Source organism: Triticum aestivum, chromosome 2A (genome assembly GCF_018294505.1).
Source record: "Triticum aestivum cultivar Chinese Spring chromosome 2A, IWGSC CS RefSeq v2.1, whole genome shotgun sequence".
NCBI lineage: Eukaryota > Viridiplantae > Streptophyta > Magnoliopsida > Poales > Poaceae > Triticum > Triticum aestivum.
In genome coordinates, this window is record NC_057797.1 from 756395510 (window position 1) to 756416103 (window position 20594).

The following is a 20594-nucleotide window of genomic DNA, read 5'->3' on the forward strand; positions in this document are numbered from 1 at the left end:
TGTGATGGGAGTTAACCATACGAGTGAGCATATGATACCTGAATGGTTTCATTGGAATATCAACAATATGGTGTATCGACATAGAAAACTGTCTAGTCCTTCTCGGCTTTGATATGCATACCTGTAACAGAATGAGGCAACATGTTTTTGTTTTCTATTACCTCCGTCCTAAATTACTTGTCTCACATTTGTTTAGATACGGATGTATCTAACACTAAATGTGCCTAGATACATCCATATGTAGAGAAATCTAAGACAAGTAATTCGGGACAGAGGGAGTATGCATGGTGAATTGAGTCCTTCTGAATAGATACGATGACTTCATTTAAGCTCAGTGTGGTTTAGTTGTTTGCCAGTGATTCCACAATGGCATTATAAAGAGCGTCCTTAATTAGCTATACATTTTACAAAATGTTTGCAATTTTTCTGCACCAACAAATCAACCCCTGAAAGTGAATGTTCCACTGACACATAAAGGTTACAGCTTTCAGGTTTCATCTACTCCAAAGCCCAAAGAACATTTTCTAACTTGTGTGACATTAATATTCCACTGACATATATAGATTATAGCTTCCAGGTTCCTAGGATCATCTACTCCAATGCCCATTACTCCAAAGCCCAAAGAACATTTTCTAACTTGTGTGACATTAATATTCCACTGGCATATAAAGATTATAGCTTCCAGGTTCCTAGGATCGTCTACTCCAATGCCCAAAGCACATTTTCCAATTTCCGTAGCATTAGCTGAAATTGCTTCTGCAGTTTGCTGTGCAAAACAATACTCCCTCTGTAAAGAAATATAAGAGCGTTTAGATCAAAACGCTCGTATATTTCTTTACAGAGGGAGTATAATATAAACATGATGCATTATCAGTTCTAAAAAAAATCAAGTATATGAGTGCTGAATGCCTGCCCTGGAATCCAAGACACTTTACCTGTACTACTTAAGCACTCTCCTAAGCTGTTACTTTTTGTGAGAGTAACATGGCCAATGAAATGGAAATAATGTCCTCTAGAAGACAAAATTGTTCTGGCATGACCTTTGTCAATCTTTTATGTTATTGCTTCATGTGCTGGACGATATATGTTCCACTTAGTGAGATGTTGAATTGAAGGTTTTCAATAATACTGTCTACGAAAATACATTTAGTTGCTGGCTTGCTGCTTTTAGATGGTGAATTGAGTCCTCCTGAATAGATACGGTGACTTCATTTAAGCTCAGTGTGGTTTAGTTGTTTGCCAGTGATTCCACAAAGGCATTATAAAGAGCGTCCTTAATTAGCTATACATTTTACAAAATGTTTGCAATTTTTCTGCACCAACAAATCAACCCCTGAAAGTGAATGTCCCACTGACATCTAAAGGTTACAGCTTTCAAGTTTCATCTACTCCAAAGCCCAAAACACATTTTATAAGTCGTGTAGCATTAACATATACAGGTTATGGCTTTCAGGTTCCTAGGATCATCTACTCCAATGCCCAAAGCACATTTTCCAATTTCCGTAGCATTAACTTCTGCAGTTTGCTATGCAAAACAATATAATACAAACATAATGCATTATCAGTTCTTGAAAAAAAATCAAGTATATGAGTTCTGAATGCCTGCCCTGGGATCCAGACACTTTACCACTACTTAAGCACTCTCTTAAGCTGTTATTTGCTGTGAGAGTAACATGGCCAAAGAGATAATGTATTCTAAGAGACAAAATTGTTCTGGCATGACCTTTGTCAATCTTTTGTATTATTGCTTGTGTTCTGGATGATAAGTGTTCTTCGTGAGATGCTGAATTGAAGGCTTTCGATAATACTGGCTACTAAAATACATTTGGTTGCTAGCTTGCTGCTTTGCGATGCCGAATGAAGACAAAGTTATGCTGTAAATAATTGCATCTGGAAAGATAGACAATGTTATGTAAGTGCAGATCTGCGTTTCCATTTCATTTGCTAAAAATGTAAACCAGCTACCTGGTTGCTTTAAACTAACTTCTCGGAGTTTGGTAGCTAGCTCTCATGTAAGATTGTAATGCTGGTGCCAGTGTGTGGACGAGATTATTATTTAGTCCAATGCTGCATATGTGCTGGCACATATTCCATCTACCTGGTTTAGGCTAAATTTTTCGTTATTTTAGGAAACAACAAATTCTTCTGATCTTCCCAGCTAGTAGACATCAGTCAAGCTGTTGATTGACAAATAGAGTTGCTAAGTTGTACTGCTATGCATGTTGGCACTATGCTTGAGGGCTGGTTGATAGTGCTATGTCTGTAACAGGTCAGCCATCATGATTGCCCGACTGCTGATATTCAATTCATTGCAAGATCTACTTTATGTTCCCTCTTATTTGCTTCGATTGCAACTTATCAAGAATGAGCAGTGTCCATGGTCAACAGCCAGGTGGTTGTTTTTTTAATTTATTTGTTGGTGATTGTTTGTTTATTTTACTGGTTATAAAATATTCTTGTTAGCCTGATCATATGTTGTTAATCAGTAACTGGCTTCAGAACTGGTTATGTCAAATGCTTGTATGAACAACTAGTAATTGTATCATTATATTAGGGGCATCCATGACTATCTGCTGCAGGTTATATCTATCTCTGTTCTTTATCTTCTATTTAAATCCATCAAAAGGGAGCACTGTACAGTCCGGCCTTGGCAACTGAAATTAGCTTGGGTGCTGCTGTCAGCCCTATTATTGCCAACAGAAGGCATAATGCACCTGTGATTAAGATATGCTGCTCTCTGTCTGCAATTATGCAAGGTAACAGCAGCAAGAAAAAGAGCTCATTTCTTATTTCTTAGTTCTTACTCCCTCCGTTCGGAATTACTTGTCGCAGAAATGGATGTACCTAGACGTATTCTAGGTACATCCATTTCTGCGACAAGTAATTCCGAACGGAGGGAGTACATTTTTCAACTGATCTTTGCGAGTTGACAAACAACTTGCCAATTCCAAAAGACAACACCAGGTAATTTGAACACGAAGAAATTTGTATATCAGAACCATCGCAAGACAGATTTCATCCAAGATGTTCAACACCAGGTAAGCATTTTACATCAGAGTTTCATATTTACACTGCTCACAGCACAACACAAAGAATGTTCAGCAACAGCCAACGAATAGCACTCTTGGTGTGTAGCATCTAACACAATATACACAAGCTGCCAAGCATTTATTATGCAAAACTCTGTTTTAATTAACATAACTGTAAACGTGCGTAGTGGTTCTCCACACCCATCACCAGCCTTTGGTCTCGTCTACCTGATGAACATAACTTGAGGCAGTTAAACTGCAACATCGGCCGAAGTAGTACTAGATATGATCTTTGCTGCACTAGCTCCAAAAGCAACACGGGCAACAGTACATTATTTCTTCTCTGCTGCTCTATGGACCTAGTCAAAATTTGCAGGAGGTGCCCAGCCGTTGCTTCATCCGCTGCCCCGCGGCCGCCTTGCATTCCTCCAGCGCTTCTTTCAGCAGCTCCTGGAACTTCTCGATGAAGACGTGCCACTCCTCTGCACTCATGTCCGACAACCTGACAAAGCACAAGCTCGATGGGAGCTGCTCGTCTGCGCTCCTGTTCGGGGCGTGCACGCTGCTGTTTGAACTAGTTTTTGAACTGGTGGTTCTGTGAAGACTTGGTGTGCTGAAGTCAGCAGATGAGAACCGATCAGATGAATGCGTGGAAGGCTCCTTTCGATCTTCTTCATCATCACCGTCCTCGTTCACGCTCTCCACGAGCTTTGTCAGAGGGTTTCTGAAGCTGCCCTTCAAGCCCAAGCAATTGAATCTTGGCGATCGAATCACATCACTGTACCCTCCTAACACATCCATCGAGAACTGGAAATCCATGTCCTCTCCTTGTTCAACACTAGGGGAGAACGGTTCCCATTCGTCTACTTTCTTCCTGGCTTCCATGCACACAACCTCCAGTTTGCTGGGTTCCTCCTCCATTCCTCTGAATTCCCTGGTCATCATCTCACCTATCTCTGCCAAGCAAAGCCCGAAAGCAGCAGCCTCCTTGAGGAAGATTGTGCATAGAATAAGCACTCGGAGGCAAGCCTCGCGTATCATCGGCAGTTCTCCGCGCAGCATTGCAGCATCCCTCATCGGATCAAGTTTGCTAATGTACTCGAGCTCTTCCTCGGAGAACGGAATTGATGCTTGTGCCCAGTGTATCCACTCGAAATAAGGGTCCTCCAAGTTCTCCGGCAAGCACAGCCCATGATCAATTGGGAACAGCTCTGTCTGGCAACCAAAGCGACCGGTGCCTCCATCAAGCTTCCTCACCAGGACATTACCGCCATGCCTGTCAGTGTTGAAAATCCTGATGTCTAATATGCCGATCCTGTGAACAGCAGCAACCGGGAAGCTTGAAGTGCCGTGGTCACTGGCATCAAAGTCATGAGCGATGAACTGCTGAAATGAAGCAATCTTACTGGTGACCTGCGGCTTATGGTCATGAGCCGGAGTGCCGCCATTCATCGGACGGTTGATATTGAAAACTGAGTGTGTTATCTTCACCAGAGCCGTTGCAGGAACATTTGCGAAATTCTCATGGTCCAACAGGTACGCCGCGACCTCCCTGAACCCTGTCTCCCCTACCCGAACGGACTTCTTCAGTCCCGGCTGGCCAAGCGCTCTCCCGGTGAACCCTTTCGGGTTGTTCGGGGCGAAGGGCTCCTCATCTGTGGGCTTGACAATGGCGACTCTGTCGCCCTCATCATTCCTGAAGTAGTAGGAGCCGCCAAGGCCACTGTCAATGGGGACCGGATCCAGCCCGCTCATTATGCCGGTGGCCACGTCGTCGACGAGGCGCCTCACGCTGCCGCTCGACGACCCGAGTATCTCCACCAGGCCGCTGCAGTCCTTCTGCTCGAAGTCCTCGGAGACCGGGCAGAGGCACGGGGTGGAGCAGCTGCGGTGGATGCTGTTGCGGGTGAGCAGCAGCGGCGAGTCGTGGCGGACGGAGGAGAGGTCGTTCTCCAGGACGCGGTCGCCGAAGGTGAGCGAGGTCCCGCCGGTGGGCACGTTGAGGGCGAGCTGCAGCCGGCGCTTGACGGTGTGCGCGTTGTCGCCGCGGTCCAGGTCCATGCCCAGCACGCACCCGGACTCCGTCTGCACGAACACCCGCCGCCTCCCTGCCGGAGGCGGCGAGGGCGACGGCCGCGGCGCCTGGCGGTGGTGGTGCTGAGTGGCCGCCGCCTCATCCCGGCGCGCCCCGGCGCCGAAGAGGCGCCGGAGGAGCAGCGCCGGCACCTGGCTCTTGAGCGTGCCCTCCAGGTTGGGGGACATGGCGGCCGCCGCTCCCTTTCCTCCTCCGCCGCTTGGTGCGCCCGCCGCGCGCCGACGCCGTCAGGGAGAGCAGGGGAAGGCGCGCTCTCGTTGCTATCATCGGATCACGCCTGCCAGCCGACAACCAAAAAAATCGAAATTTTACACTCCAATCTATGCACCAAACACTTCACAATCTCCGCGCACTGAATCTCGCCACGAACTCGGCATCGCATCAACCAGATTGGATTGGGTCGAGCATGGAAAAACAGAAGAAAAGAAGCGGACGAACTCAGATGCAGCGAAGGGGAGGGCGGGAATTGATTGTCAGTCAGCCAAGGTCTCACCATGGAGGAGGGGGCGGGGCGCTGGAGGACGGTGGGGGGATCGGCCGGCGGCGAGGTAGCAGGCTAGCGGCGGAGCAGATCCGCAGTCGTGGTCATGCCGTCCCTCCCTTGCTTGGCCTCTTGTTGCTACTGCGCCCGCATAATCACCAACCCGCTGCCCGCCCTCGAGTATTCCTCTGGGTCTTTTCTACCTGATCCGAAAAAAGTGACGGGAATTGAATCTTGTCACGGAACACCCTGATTTATGCAGTATTCGCACCTGGAACCGCCATACAAGGAGCATATTACATTTTGCCATTTTGGACCAGACAAAGTATGCTGTCAAAATTTGCATATGCTATCAAAATTTGCATAGTCTAATATGAGAGTGTTTTTTGACACTAGTGTAATGTCAAGAACGCTCTTATATTATGGGACTGCCTTTAGAAAAAAAACGAGGAGCTTTTCTCCCCATGATTTCATTTCATGAGAGGAAACCGATAAGCAACTGTTCCCCCAAAAGAGGGTAAATATCTGTCAGGTGCAGCAAAAAGGAATAGGAATGACAGACACCCTAGTTTGGTGCGTATTCATTAACTTCTAGATCGAACATTGAAGTCATCCCTTTAGCATGATTGAACAATGCAAATGCATCCAGCTAAACAATCAAAGGCGAGAGTACTTCAGGTCCGGTTCATCTGATACCAATCCCGTGAGTGGTCGGGCCCCATCCACAACACTTGTTGTAGATCTCTCTAACCACTCTAATGAGCAGCAAAGCTCCTTCTGTGTAGCTGCAGTTTGTTTTCCTTTATCTGCATTTCTAGAAGCCCAGCCAATGACAATACCATTTTTGAGGGGTGACGGGTGACAATACACACCTGGTTGAAAGTGCAACCACTGACGCACGACACTGATCCCGCCCGGGGCATGTACAGTGGCTGATACGTCATTCTCTTTTATCTTAAGGCTTGCATGTGATATAAAGATGACAATAAAAAAGCGTGCCTATGATGCTCATCTCTTAGCCGTATGTTAAATAACTCGGAAAAACTATTCCTAAAGACGTGACAGAATATATTGCGCCAGCCTAGTTAAATATGGGCGAACTGCAAGGATCCAACCTGAAAAAAGACGTAGGTGTACGGGCATGATGACCCGCGCCCCCCTGTGCCGCGACGCTGCACCGCGCGGGGCAATCCGTGCCCGCCACGCCGCAGCCGCGAGCGGACTCGACGGCGTGGGAGCGAAGAAAGAGCCGGGTCCCGCCCGGCTAGCCGCGTGGAAAGGTCCCGAAGGGGCCGCGGGGGCCGTCCGATGACGAATCGCCAGCCGTCCAAACGCACGAGGACCCACGTACGAGCCGCGAACAGATGGCGGCGATGTGGATAAGGGCGATTGGCCGCGGCCGGATGTCCGGTTTTACGTTGCTGTTTACGAGACGGTCTGGCGTGGGCCGGCTCCTATCCGAAAGAGAAAGCTCCTTCAACTTCTGCTTGTTCGATCGACTGGAGTTCGTGTTTTTCAGCTGCGGTCTGGACATCGTTGCATCGCTGATGGCTCTATCCCGTGGGCATCGTTCACGGTTTCGTCGTCCTATATTATTTGTTCACTTTTTTCTTCCGAGAAGGAGGAATACTATATTATTTGTTCATGCGTTCCTCTCCTGTTCCTTGTCAAAGAGAAATTCGTTAGGTGCTAGCAATACCATGCGCCGCCTTTTTTTTATTATTTCGAACTTATGTCACACTTTATGTTCAAATCAAATAATTGTTGCATCTGCGGAGGATCACCATCCCAAGAAATTATATAGACTTAGAATCATCGGAATTCCTAGCTAGCAAGATTGTGCGCCACCTTGTGTCCCCTTCCTTGAAAGGTGAGAGTAATAGACCGAACCAAAACTTTGAGCCAAGGGCCTGTTCAGCGTCACTCTGCTACATGGCTCCGCTCCGGGAGCGGAAGGAGCTGTAGGTCAAAGTTTTGGAGCGGGCAAACAGTCGCTCCGCAGATCCTAGGAGCCGGTGGATTGCCGAACGGGGCCTAAATGAAAACACTCACTCAAAGAAGCAAAACAGGGGCTCGGGGTATTAACTTCCCCCTGGCATGCATCAATAATCTAAAGACAATCAGATCCAAAGATCACATTGGAGCATCCCCATTGATACGCTAGCTCCATACCATTTTTCAACGCCAAAGCTTCCGCTGCAGCGGCACCAATCACATACGTAAAGAGAGTCGTTGACCCAACAAGAGCATCACCCCGGTGGTTTCGAGGAACCGCCAACGTGACTCCGCTTCCATCTTCCATGAAGCATGCATCCACGTTCATTTTATAGAGATTTTGAGCAGGTTTAGACCATTTATCATCAGGTACACCGGGTAGCACTCCTAGAACATTGTGAAAAAGAAGAATGCAGACAAGTGAGGCGGCGTGATGACGACAAGGATGCACACCATGGATAACAAAATGCCTTACCACCTTGGTAGAGCACCCCAACGAAGCGCAAATATTGCCTCTTGAGTTGGCGCCATTAGAGACATCGACATCATCAAATTGAGAAGGCCACGACGCCATGGAGATGGAAGAGAAGGACACATCGGTAACAAGTAAGCGATGGCGCCAACATGGAGAGAGAAAAATGGAGGCCGCAAGACCACGATCGAGAGAGAAAGAGCGAAGCAGGAAGACCAGATGCAAGCGTTCACGCACTGAGGCTAAGGGACGAACGCTCACTCATAGTCCCGTTCAAAGAAAAAAAAATCAAAGAAACAGAGGACAATATAAAATGGACGCGGGGAAATTTGCGGTGTGGAGGGAGGGAGAGAGACCGCCCTCGTGGAGCCAAATCCGACCGGTGAGCAAAGCGAGCCCTATTTGAACCAGCGGAGGCCACCACTGCGGCGCAACGAGGCCACCTCGCCCACCACACGCAAAGCCAGCCAGCGTCGCGCGCGAGGGAGACGAGAGCGGGGATCGATCGATCGGCCCGACCCAGCCGGCGTCGATGGCGAGCTCGCTGGCCCGCCTGGGGGCGGCGCTGCCCCGCGCGCGCCCGCTCGCCGCGGCGGCGGCGATGGGGGCGGCGCGGACACCGCCGCGGGGAGCGCGGTGGGACCCCGTCGCCTCCCGCCCCGCCTCGCTGTACGGTGAGCGAGCCTCCCTCCCGCTCCCCCGCTTCGCTTTTGTGTGTCCATTCGAGCCGCGTTTACTAGATCGGGACATGCTGTTGCGTGCGTCTGAAGTTTGAATTGAACCTGCAGCTCGCAGATGCCAGGCTCACTCTGACGTGAAGGCGTCCCCTGCATCGGAGTCCAAGGATGTGGGGAGCTTGTCCCAGAGCTGGAGGATCAAGATGCTCTACGATGGTGAATGCCCGCTCTGTATGCGTGAGGTGTGTCGCATCATCCATAGTTCCTGGGACTTGGTTATTATATTCAGCAATTGCATGTTCAGAGTGCGCTCAAGCCTATAAAGCAGCTTTAATAACGACAAGTATTCAGCAATTGCATGTTCAGAGTACTACATGTTCAACCAGTGCCATAACTGAATGCTGAAATTGATGACTGTATTATAGGCCATATGAATCCATGAGAATGAACTAATGCTAGGCGATGCTGGTACATGCTGCTAAGTCTGCAAGCTGATTTTTGCCTTGGCTCAGTTACAGAAACAGAATATCCTGTGTCTATTTCATATCCTAGGGCACCACTTCTCAACTGTCTGTTTTTTTTAAGTCTAATGTAGTGATATGTTGTTTCTATCATTCTTTTTCCATACAATTGCATCGTATCCCTTTTCCAGTTTAGGTTATTTGATGCTCAATCAACGGCGAAGAATGTCCCACGATCATAAATGCGATCTCATTGTTTCCAGGATTCTGAACCATCTGATCATGTGGATGAGCTTTGTTGAATTTGAATTAGTCCCAACAACATGGGTGTTTCCTATGAATTCTTGACTGTCATCATCATATAATTATAGTTTGTTCACTTGGAATTTCTCATCAGCATAAAACTGCCTTTAGGAGACACTTGGCTTTTGTTCCCCGCCATGAGCTTAAGTCTGTAATACTTTAGGACCCTGTCACATGGGTTAGACATGCTACGAACTCTATGTGAATCACCATCTTATGAATAGTGAAGTCTCTGATTTGCAATCATTTAATTCTGAATTTATTTTCTTCACTTGTCGGTGAATAAAACAGTACTCCCTCCATTCCAAAATATAGTGCGCCCGCGCTTCCCGAGGTCCAACTTTAACTATAAATTTAACCAACGAGACCAACTGCGGCGGGAGAAAAAAATATATAATTGAAAACTTCTTTCGAATACGAATTCACTGATATAATTTTTGCTCCCGCCGCAATCGGTCTTGGTAGTTAAATTTACAGTCAAAGTTGAAGCACATGGATAGAGGAAGCACTACATTGTGGAATGGAGGGAGTACAGGCTTACTGGCGATCCTGCAAGCTGCATAAGCGAAGTTTGCTCTTACCAACTCTCATGTTTTGACAGGTAAACATGTTGAGGGAAAGGAACAAATCCTATGGAGCTATAAATTTTGTCGACATCAGCTCGAAAGATTACTCTCCGAAGGACAATCAGGATCTTGATTATGAAACTGTGCGTATTACCTTTTAGTACAGATTCTCATTTTGGTTTATTAGTTTCATACTCAGTTTTCTGGAAAGAATGAAGTTGGTCATGTATACGATTTATTACCTTGGTGTCCCAAATTTCAGTCTGTTGGATTTCTTAAGGCTACTGATACACGAGCATAAAAGATACCACTTCGTAGTTGTAGTGATACACACCCTGGAAACTGAATATCTATTTTCCCCCCTTGTAAACTTTTTTCTGGATATTCCAATGGCAGCCATTTTTATATTCACAGTTTTTAGTAGCTCCCAACTACTTATGTTTATAGTTAAAAATTGATGGCGGTGGTTTAGAACAGTATGCAATCATTTTACCTTTTAGACTGAAGGCCTACCTTTTTCTCTCTCTAAATAAACTTATTTTCTGTTTCCAGGCTATGGGGAGGATACATGCCATTCTCTCAGATGGAACTATTGTCACAGATGTTGAGGTATGACTGTGTGAAATTCAGTGATTTGCATTCTCCCCTACTGAACCTTTTCTTTTCTAAAACAAAGTTAGTAAGTTACTATAGGAAATATAATAGCTTGAACTTATTTGGAAGCAAATGAAAGGCAGAGTTAGACATGGAAGTGATTGAAGTAGTGAATGATATATAATGTCTCCCTATTACAAGAGCATCCACATCCCTTGGTAGCAAGGAGAAGCTAAAACCCTCAAACGGATGGTTAGTCCAAGATGCCAAACAGAGTTATTAGTACTGTGATGCAAGAGTAGTATTACACTCAGAGCTTATTATTATCACATTATTATAGTAACTGTTTTGACCATGTGGTATTCTCATATATTAAAGAAGTGTCTACAAATCTGTGGAGTTAGTTTGAGCCTACAGTATAACCTCTCCATACTAGTGCCAACTGCCAAGCTGACAAAGGTTGTAATACCAAGAGAAATAGGATAACCTTAGCAACATATGCAGAATTCATATACATTTTGTGTATGCAACGGTTATTTTATATGTTTTTGTAAGTAGTTACTAAAGTTACTATTGCAGGCATTCAGAAGGCTTTATGAGGAAGTTGGACTTGGATGGGTTTATGCAGTTACTAAGTATGAGCCTGTAAGTGCACATTTCCAGAGTAAATCCAAATATCAGCTTATTTCATTCATTTCACAGAGTTGTCGTTCAGCTGCACGCTTTCTACTTGATGGAACATTCGCTATATTAATTTTTTTTAGATGGAATGGTATACCAAATTAAAGAACTGAGGAATTCAAATTCTTGTTCTGATGTGATCAACTTCAGTTTTGAATTATCATGTTACTTGTAATCCCGATCTTAATCTTACTCTGATGCCTTGCAGGTGGCTACCATAGCAAATGCAGTATATGGTGTATGGGCCAAATACCGTATGGAAGTTACAGGTTTGGCTACTAAGAGTTTCTCATATCGATAACTCCAACTGTGTCGTTGCTCCATTCATTGTTGTAGTCGGATTAAGACCATTTTAACGATATGCACCTTTAATGAAGTATTCTGGATGGTTTGAATGATCTGCCCATTTTTGTCTCTATGACAGGTCGACCTCCCCTGGAGGAAATTTTTGCAGCCCGAAGACAAGCGGTTAGTTGGCTTTATTTCCTCTTCTTGGAACTTCATATATGACTGTGAATAACTTGAGCTTGCGGACCGTCTTTTCCTTTGGCAGGGTGAATGTAAAGATGATAAAGCATGCAAGATGTGAGCAGTGCTCTGCACGTCTTCACTTCTACATACTGTTAGATAGGCACACATACATATACATACAGTTAGTCTTATATTCGAAGGGTTGCGAGATTGACGACAGAGATGATGATGTTTTCTGTGTTGGGTAGTGAATAATTCCATGATCTTGCATAATTCTATGGGCAAGATACGCAACTTTAGCAAGTTAATTCTGGGATGCTGTCTTCAGTTCTGCACTGAGCTCGCTTGTTGCATCGTATCCTTCAGTGTCCACCTTCTCTGTTTTACTGTGTATGACCAGACTTGTTCTCTTGTGCAGCAAGATATTACAATACCATGTATTGGAAAGTGGAGTGAGTCACTTTCATACATATGTTAGATATTACTCCCTCCATTCCTAAATATATGACGAAATGCTGAACTACCAAAACGTCATATATTTAGAATTGGAGGAAGTGCATACATACATTAACTAGTCAAACGTTCAAATTATTCCGAGATTGATGACACAGTGCTGTTCTGTTGTGGAAAGTTTTAATACATATCTGGTGCTTAATTTGCACTGCCAAAATAAGCAGCGTGATTATCTTTTTATACCAATCGTTGTGAAAAATTTAAAGGTCTTTTCACACACAACCCACACCTGCCCTGTTTTCATTCAAAAAACGAAGCCAAAGCTAGAACACATTTCAGTTCAGCCAGATATTTTTTTTTCTTTCTGAAAGGAAAGCCAACTGTTCTTTGAACTATGAAATCAAATCAAAATACACCCACATATAGTAGCCATTTGGTGAAGTATCTGGAAACCAGAATAAGTACAACTTCAATTGAAAAGTACCATTACATATATCCATATGCACACATCAATGAAACATGAACTCTTGTTTCTTTATTTGTCATGCCTCGAGCAGTTTTCATCCTCCAAATAGTTCTCCCAACATGTCCTCACATTTTTTTGAGAGGCCAACATCTCCTCACATATGTCGGGACTGCTGCTTCTGCGGCTAAAGTTTTCTGCAACCTCTGGATGCTCCTTCAGGTACTCGTGGTAACTTGTGATGACTAAGAGCAACTCGAGCAGACCCCGCAAAATCCTGATCCGCAAAACACGTTTGCAGTTTGACAAAGATTTCGTTTGCGGGTCGAGAACGAGCACGGCCGATCAGAAACCGTAGATGAAACTGCATAATTTGAAAAACAGTTTCGCGGGAGAAATTGCACCATAGTAGTTCATCACATACTACATATATTACATGACCAAACACTACAAACACTAGTTCATACTACATACTACGTCAATACTAGTACTAGAGGGGGTGGGGATCTCACGGCGGCGAGCTCGCGGCCATGGACGACGCCGTGGAGGAGCTCAATCCTCCTCGCCGGAGTTGCCGAGGTCGATGTACTTCTCCCTCTGCTACTCGCGGATGCGTCGCTACTCGTCGCCCTTCTCCTTGGCGGCGAGGTTGGCCGCGACCGCCTGCTGGAACACGAGATGACTTCAGTCAGTTCAGTGTCGTGCTTTGCGGCGACGGCCTTAGCAAGCTCGTCGTTCCTCCCAATCTGTCTCAGATCGTGCCTGGGAAGGCCCCACGAGTTGTCCGTATCGGCACTGGCGGTGATTACACGTGCAAGGTTCAGCTGAGGGAGAATGTCGGTCGAATGGTTCTGCAAAACGGTTGGTATATGTTCGTTTCTGTTCATTGTTTGCAGGTGGGCGACAGGCTTCTTCCTCTCGCAAAATAAAACATGGACCTAGTACATGACGCGGCTTTGGATCACACATGTGCCTGGCTCATCATCGATGGATCACACATCCATCCTCTCCCAAAACAAAACACGGACCTCGTACATGACACATACAAATTACTACAGGTCAAAGATGATTTGTGCCATGGATATGTGTAGTTTGAAACAGTACATGTAGATCCCATGTGGGTACCCGGGAAGAGGTGAAAACGTCCACATGCATTTGGTCTTATCTGGTGTGCACAGCGGTCAGAGAAAACAGTGCCGTGAGTATGAACAGTGCCCCTAGCGGCCTCGCGGCGGGCCACGAGTGCCTAACCCTGTAATCCCCTGGAAAAGTAACGGGCAGTGGCATTTTACGAACCAGGCTGTCTCAGATCCCTAGCAGCATGGACCCTCAGGATAAGGGTACCGGGGTGCATAAGCTCTCTTGAATGATTTCGCACCACAGAGCCTCCCCTGTCTTCCTCTTCCTGCCTTTCTTCCACCCCGTTCGGCAGAGTTGTTGTTGCTGCTGCTACGACCTACGAGGGGCATCGCTGCGCTGCAACCACTACTTTTTTGACGACACGACGGCGAGCTGTTGCTGCAAAGCGACGACGCTGCTAGTGGTGAGGACGGTGACGCCGGGCCCCAAGGGTAGCGACCGTCGGCGCCGCAGACGACGACGCTGTCTTCCTTTGGCGGCCGCTAGCCGCGCATGCTGCAATTGGTGGCTGTGGTGAGGAGCTGCGCCACATCAAGCTGCGTGCCCCGATGCTGCGATGGAACTTTGGCGGTGCAATCCAGTGCTACGATGGAGCTTTCCCGGGGCTCACGAGTGCTGCGATGGAGCTTTGCCAGGGCAGTCCAGTGCTGCAATGGAGCTTCGCTGGGGCCGCCGGTGTTGCTATGGAGCTCCATCGAGGCCGTCTAGTGCTGCAATGGAGCTTCGCCGGTGAGCCACTAGTGCTGCGATGGAGCTTCGAGAGGGGAGGGGGCTTTCAATGCTGGGATTCATGCTGCAGGAGTGGGATTAACTACCCCATCCCACTTGAATTGTTTTAATGGAATCCCATTGGACAGTAAAAAAATTTAATTAGGCTATCCTACTTAGGCCCCTCCCAATGCTCCACCTTGTACGGGTGCTAAGCATGCCACGTAGACGAAAAATCTGATGTGGCAAGGCAATTAAGAGGAGAGAGATGGGTTTGATGACCTCAGAAAGAACCAAGACTGGTCATAGTGGGGAGTAACATATACTAGTATCATGCATATGATACTAGTGTATGATACTACATCCATAGTGCATAGTATCATAAAGTAGTATCATAGGTGGTCTTATTTATTGCCATGCATGACACATAGTAGCATAAAATTTATTATGTTACGGTATCTACCTATGTTACTATGATTCTCTTTCTTCTTTAATTTCCTGCCACATAAGCATGTTTGCGAGTCCCAAGTATATGATACTAGTTATGTTACCCCCACTCACTAGTAGAAAAATGGGGCTTTGGTCCAGGCCGGGTAACCCCATTAGTCCCGGTTCAGTCCAGAACCGGGACCAATGGGTGCATTTATCCCGGTTCGTGCGGCTAAGGCATTAGTCCCGGTTCACCTGGGCCCTTTAGTCCCGGTTCATGCCACGAACCGGGACTAAAGGTCTAACCTTTAGTACCGGTTGGTGCCACCAACCGGGACTAATGGCCTTTCAGGCATTAGTACCGGTTCATGGCACGAACCGGTACTAAAGGTCCAATTTTCAAACTCTCCCCCCCCCCCCAGTGGACCGCCTTTTCAGTTTTAGAAAAAACAAAAGAAAATGATGGAAATGTCAATAAAATAAAATAAAATAAGTTTCCCATGTGATATGTGGTCTAGTTGTTGGGAAAATTTACAAATATGAATTTCGACTTTATTTACAAAATCTCTCTGGAATTTGTAAAATGGGCATAACTTTTGCATACGAACTCGGATTAAAAAGTTTTTTATATGAAAAATCATCTACTCGAAAAGTTACATCCGATGGAGACCGCCTACGGCCTGTTTGCAAATTTGTAGAATCCTCAAATTCCAAAAGGAAAAAAAGTTATGCTCAAATTTCAGTTTTTTTTAAATTTTCATTAAATCTGGTCAAACTATGGTCAAACTACTTATTCAAGAAGTATTAGTGTTACTAAATAATTATTCAAGAATATTAGTGTTATTAAATAATTATTTTAGTTTTTTTGAATTTTGGTCAAATCTGGTCAAACTATGGTCAAATTGTGGTCAAACAATGGTCAAACTACTTATTCAAGAAATATTAGTGTTACTAAATAATTATTATTTTTTAGAACAATAGTTTCAAACTCAAACAGTGAAATGTGTGACTTCATGCTCAAGCTAAAATCCTGAGGGTTAATAGGATTAACATCTTACTATTGTCAGGAAAACAACGAGTGCAGACTTGGAAATGAGGGAGAATAGAACCTGGAAGTTAAGCATGCTCAAGCTGGGGGAGTGGGAGGATGGGTGACCGTCCGGAAAGTTAGATGATTTGAATGATGAATGGTGATTAGAGATTAAATTGAGCAATGATGAGAGGGGTGATTAGAGATTAAAATAAATCAGAAATTTGAAAATGAAAAAAAATTCAAAAAAATTTCAATTTTTTTTCTTCAAAAAATTATCTTTAGTACCGGTTGGTGTTACCAACCGGGACTAAAGGTGGACCTCCAGGCAGCGGCCACGTGGAGGGCCAAAATAAGCAGCGTGATTATCTTTTTATACCAATCGTTGTGAAAAATTTAAAGGTCTTTTCACACACAACCCACACCTGCCCTGTTTTCATTCAAAAAACGAAGCCAAAGCTAGAACACATTTCAGTTCAGCCAGATAATTTTCTTTCTTTCTGAAAGGAAAGCCAACTGTTCTTTGAACTATGAAATCAAATCAAAATACACCCACATATAGTAGCCATTTGGTGAAGTATCTGGAAACCAGAATAAGTACAACTTCAATTGAAAAGTACCATTACATATATCCATATACACACATCAATGAAACATGAACTCTTGTTTCTTTATTTGTCATGCCTCGAGCAGTTTTTATCTTCCAAATAGTTCTCCCAACATCTCCTCACATTTTTTTGAGAGGCCAACATCTCCTCACATATGTCGGGACTGCTGCTTCTGCGGCTAAAGTTTTCTGCAACCTCTGGATGCTCCTTCAGGTACTCGTGGTAACTTGTGATGACTAAGAGCAACTCTAGCAGACCCCGCAAAATCCTGATCCGCAAGACACGTTTGCAGTTTGACAAAGATTTCGTTTGCAGGTCGAGAACGAGCTCGGCCGATCAGAAACCGTAGATGAAACTGCATAATTTGAAAAACAGTTTCGCGGGAGAAATTGCACCATAGTAGTTCATCACATACTACATATATTATATGATCAAACACTACAAACACTAGTTCATACTACATACTACGTCAATACTAGTACTAGAGGGGGTGGGGATCTCACGGCGGCGAGCTCGCGGCCATGGACGACGCCGTGGAGGAGCTCAATCCTCCTCGCCGGAGTTGCCGAGGTCGATGTACTTCTCCCTCTGCTACTCGCGGATGCGTCGCTACTCGTCGTCCTTCTCCTTGGCGGCGAGGTTGGCCGCGACCGCCTGCTGGAACACGAGGTCTTCGAGCTCCTCGTGGTGGCGCCGGCGCTCCGCCTCCTCGCGCAAGCTCCGCTCGGCAATGGCGGCCGCGACCGCATCGACATCGGCGACGAAGTCCTCCGGCCCGACGACTCCGCGGCTCCCGAGCTCCTCGGGCTCTTGCTTGACGGGGACGAACTTGATCTCCTCCGGCTCCTCCGATCACTCCCTCTTCACGGGGAGGAGGTTCGCGCCAGAAGAGGAGGAGCTCGCGGCGTGGGAAGATCTCGCCGAGGAGGATGAGCCTGCGGCCCGAGGACGGCGTACGGCCGTGCCGACGGTCGTATTCGTCCGTCTCGCGGACGCGGAAGCTCGGCAGCGGCGAGAGGCCGTGGTTGGTCCACTTCCTCGCCCCGCGCTTCCCTGCGCCGTCCGACCGGACACGCCGCTCGCGTTCGGGGTCGCTGCCGCCGCCGGATCTGCTCCCAGGCCCGCGTCCGGAGCTCCACATGTGGCCCCACATGGCGGCTGGAGGCGGAAGGGGCTCGCCGGCGGCGAGAAATGTGAGGAGAGGAGTGGGGAATTGCGGAGCTCGGCGGCGGTGAGGGATAGGGTTCGACCCACAAACGCACCGCCAACCCGTAGATATACTGGTCGGGGCGGGCGGTTTGCGAGCCACGGTAAATATTTTTACGGGCCGGGCGAGTATACGGGCTCTGTTCTGGCCAAAGAATTGGACCGAACCCGTATACTCGCCGAAATTTTACGGGTTTTTGGGGTATGCTAAAGTTGCTCTAAGCTGGTGATAGTTCCCCGCATCAGGTTTCTGAGCTGTGGGTCTGGAACCTTCCAGAACCTGTGGACGTGGTACGTTTCATGAAACGCTGATTGGAATTGAGCCAGCGAAGGAGAGGTGTTGATCCAACGATGGAGTGCTCCGCGCAAATTCGATTTTGGTATGCAGGACGACACATGAGACCAGGAAGCATATATAGCTACACATGTACAGTATAAAAAGGATTAGTATGTGGTGCATGCGTGCGTACTGGGTGTCATGACTTGTGTGTGTTCACTCGTGTGTTCGTGTGTACGCGACTTCGAGCTTTGGTGTGTGTGTGTGTTGTGTGTGCGCTCTGGTGTGTACTTCCGTCTGTGTGGGTGCTTTGCTTCTATAAAAACAATTTGATACTATGGCAAATAGAAAGAGTGCTAGAAAATAACATGTTCAAAAAAAATTTATTTGCTTATGTCAAAAAACATGTAAACTTTATATTTGTACATCACTCGTTGTAAACAAAAAAAAAGCCTAAAACTTTGTTGCAAGAAATTCACATGCTCCTCCTTGCACAGTCCAAAATTTATATTGCGAGAGGCCCGTCGTTCATTTACATGTTAAAAAAAAGGCAGAAACGACATTCTTTTGCCATTTTTAAAACTGCTCACAAAATTGCAACAAATTTGTAACAACTGTCTACAGGAAAAAGTTGCTCCTATTCATAAGCTTTCTACATTATGATAAATGGTTTAAAAGTTTCATACTGTATATACCGTTAAACCTTTTTATGTATGAAAAAAAATCTCTTGAAACCGACACAAATATGAAAAAAAATGATCAACACGGGGAAGTTGCGCGTTTTCAACAGCTTTCCATCGGTATATCATTTGCTCAATTCTGGTAAGTGGTTGGGGAGTTACGAGAAAAAAACAACACGTGAAAAACAAAGTGAAGTTCAAACAGACATGCCCCAGAAGTTCAACTTCTTCATGCAATGCATTTCCGAAGACTCTATTTTCGCAATGAAGGCGCAACGCATGATCTCACCTTTTTCAAAATTACTTAAAAACAACTAGGAACCAGAGAAAACTTTCTATATGAAAAAGTTTCGCATTTTTGATAGCTTTCGAACATTATATTATTTGCCCCATTCCGACAAAGTTTGCAAAACATACGGTCAGAAAACATTTTTAGCCATTTTAAAATTGTCATAAAACTGTAAAGAATTGGGAGAAACATTCTATATATAAAAGTTTCGCATTAGACATTAGTTCAAGCTTTCCAACGTCATATCATTTGCCGCATTCCCGACAAACCATTTAAAAAATAACCCAAAAAAAACTCATAAGAACTTCGACCGTTCTCTAAATTACTTTTCAATTGTTTAAAATTTGAACAAACTTTCTATATGAAAAAGAAGCGCATTTTCATAAGATTTCCAACGCCGTATCATTTGAATCAGTCCGATTAACCATTTGGTAATTGCGGCAAAAATGAACTCGGATGTTCGGTTTAAAAATCCTGCCATTCTTCAAATTGCTCTTTAACCGTTGTGAATTTGGCATGATCCTTTCATAAATAAATTATTCACCCGAGGTAATCTTACGATCCTTTCATAAATAAATTATATTTGGAATATAAATAGTTACATTCATATTAATTCACTATGTAAAAATTGGCATAAGAAAACAAAAATATAGGTCATAAGAACAGAAAAATGCATTTTATGTATATTTCACACTATGTTTTTATGTTTGTAATTTGATGTAACATGAATTATTTTTTACGGTGATAATGTACTTTATTATATTCTAAACTACATCTTATTACATGCTCTTACACTCCTTATATTCCATAAATATTTTACGTCTCTACAATAATCAAGTATTCATGTTCCAACTCCATCAAAGTATATAGCAATCAATTCCTGCAACAACGTATGGGGTATAATATGGGACAATTAGATGACCATGTCATGATAATATTTCTGTCTAGTGTGAAGAAACACATATATAGATCTATCTCGTTCACAATATGCATCAGAGGCTGATGGATGTTTAGCTGCACTATACTACTGAAAACTCTCCAAGTCTAAGGCATTCTGTACTAACCAATAACCAACGGTGTAGCGTGTGGGTGTCGATGGCGTGATGGTGTGAGCGTGCGGTTCCAATCAAAGTGACGACAAACAGTGGAGGAGCAGGTCAAGTGCGTCCGGCGTGGGTGTTTGGCTTGAGGGCGTCAATGATCTGAGGCTCCAACTGAGAAGGGGATTAAGGAGAGGTCAAAAGAACATAGGAGTTATGGGTCGGCGGTATTGGTCGCTCAAATCTGGTCGGCAGACGGCAGGTCGCCATGGCCATGGAGAATTGGAGACCGAGGGGAGGAGTGGAGGCACGGGGAGTTGTGGTTGAAGGCTGGAGGCCGATGAGTGTGCGAATAGGTGACAACAATCCACGATCGTACATATATGTGGGCTTTATCTGTTAATGGGATGGACTAAACTGATGACTAGCTATGCCTAGTAATTTGT

At 45.3% G+C, this 20594-nt stretch overlaps 2 protein-coding genes across 2 annotated transcripts; one reads left to right on the forward strand and one right to left on the reverse strand.

The window, feature by feature from the left end:
• Positions 1–3013: 3013 nt before the first annotated feature.
• LOC123190931 (phosphatidylinositol 4-kinase gamma 6) lies at positions 3014–5791 on the reverse strand. The gene is made up of 2 exons (XM_044603661.1): positions 5618–5791; positions 3014–5401 (listed from the first exon to the last, which is right to left on the reverse strand). Exon 2 carries the CDS (start codon positions 5289–5291, stop codon positions 3393–3395), a length of 1899 nt encoding a protein of 632 aa, XP_044459596.1. The 5' UTR covers positions 5292–5401; positions 5618–5791; the 3' UTR covers positions 3014–3392.
• A 2649-nt stretch (positions 5792–8440) lies between these two features.
• Positions 8441–12285, forward strand: LOC123190932 (uncharacterized protein At5g50100, chloroplastic). The gene is made up of 8 exons (XM_044603662.1): positions 8441–8746; positions 8861–8991; positions 10115–10222; positions 10632–10688; positions 11253–11318; positions 11563–11623; positions 11779–11822; positions 11908–12285. Exons 1-8 carry the CDS (start codon positions 8605–8607, stop codon positions 11941–11943), a joined length of 645 nt encoding a protein of 214 aa, XP_044459597.1. The 5' UTR covers positions 8441–8604; the 3' UTR covers positions 11944–12285.
• Positions 12286–20594: the final 8309 nt, after the last annotated feature.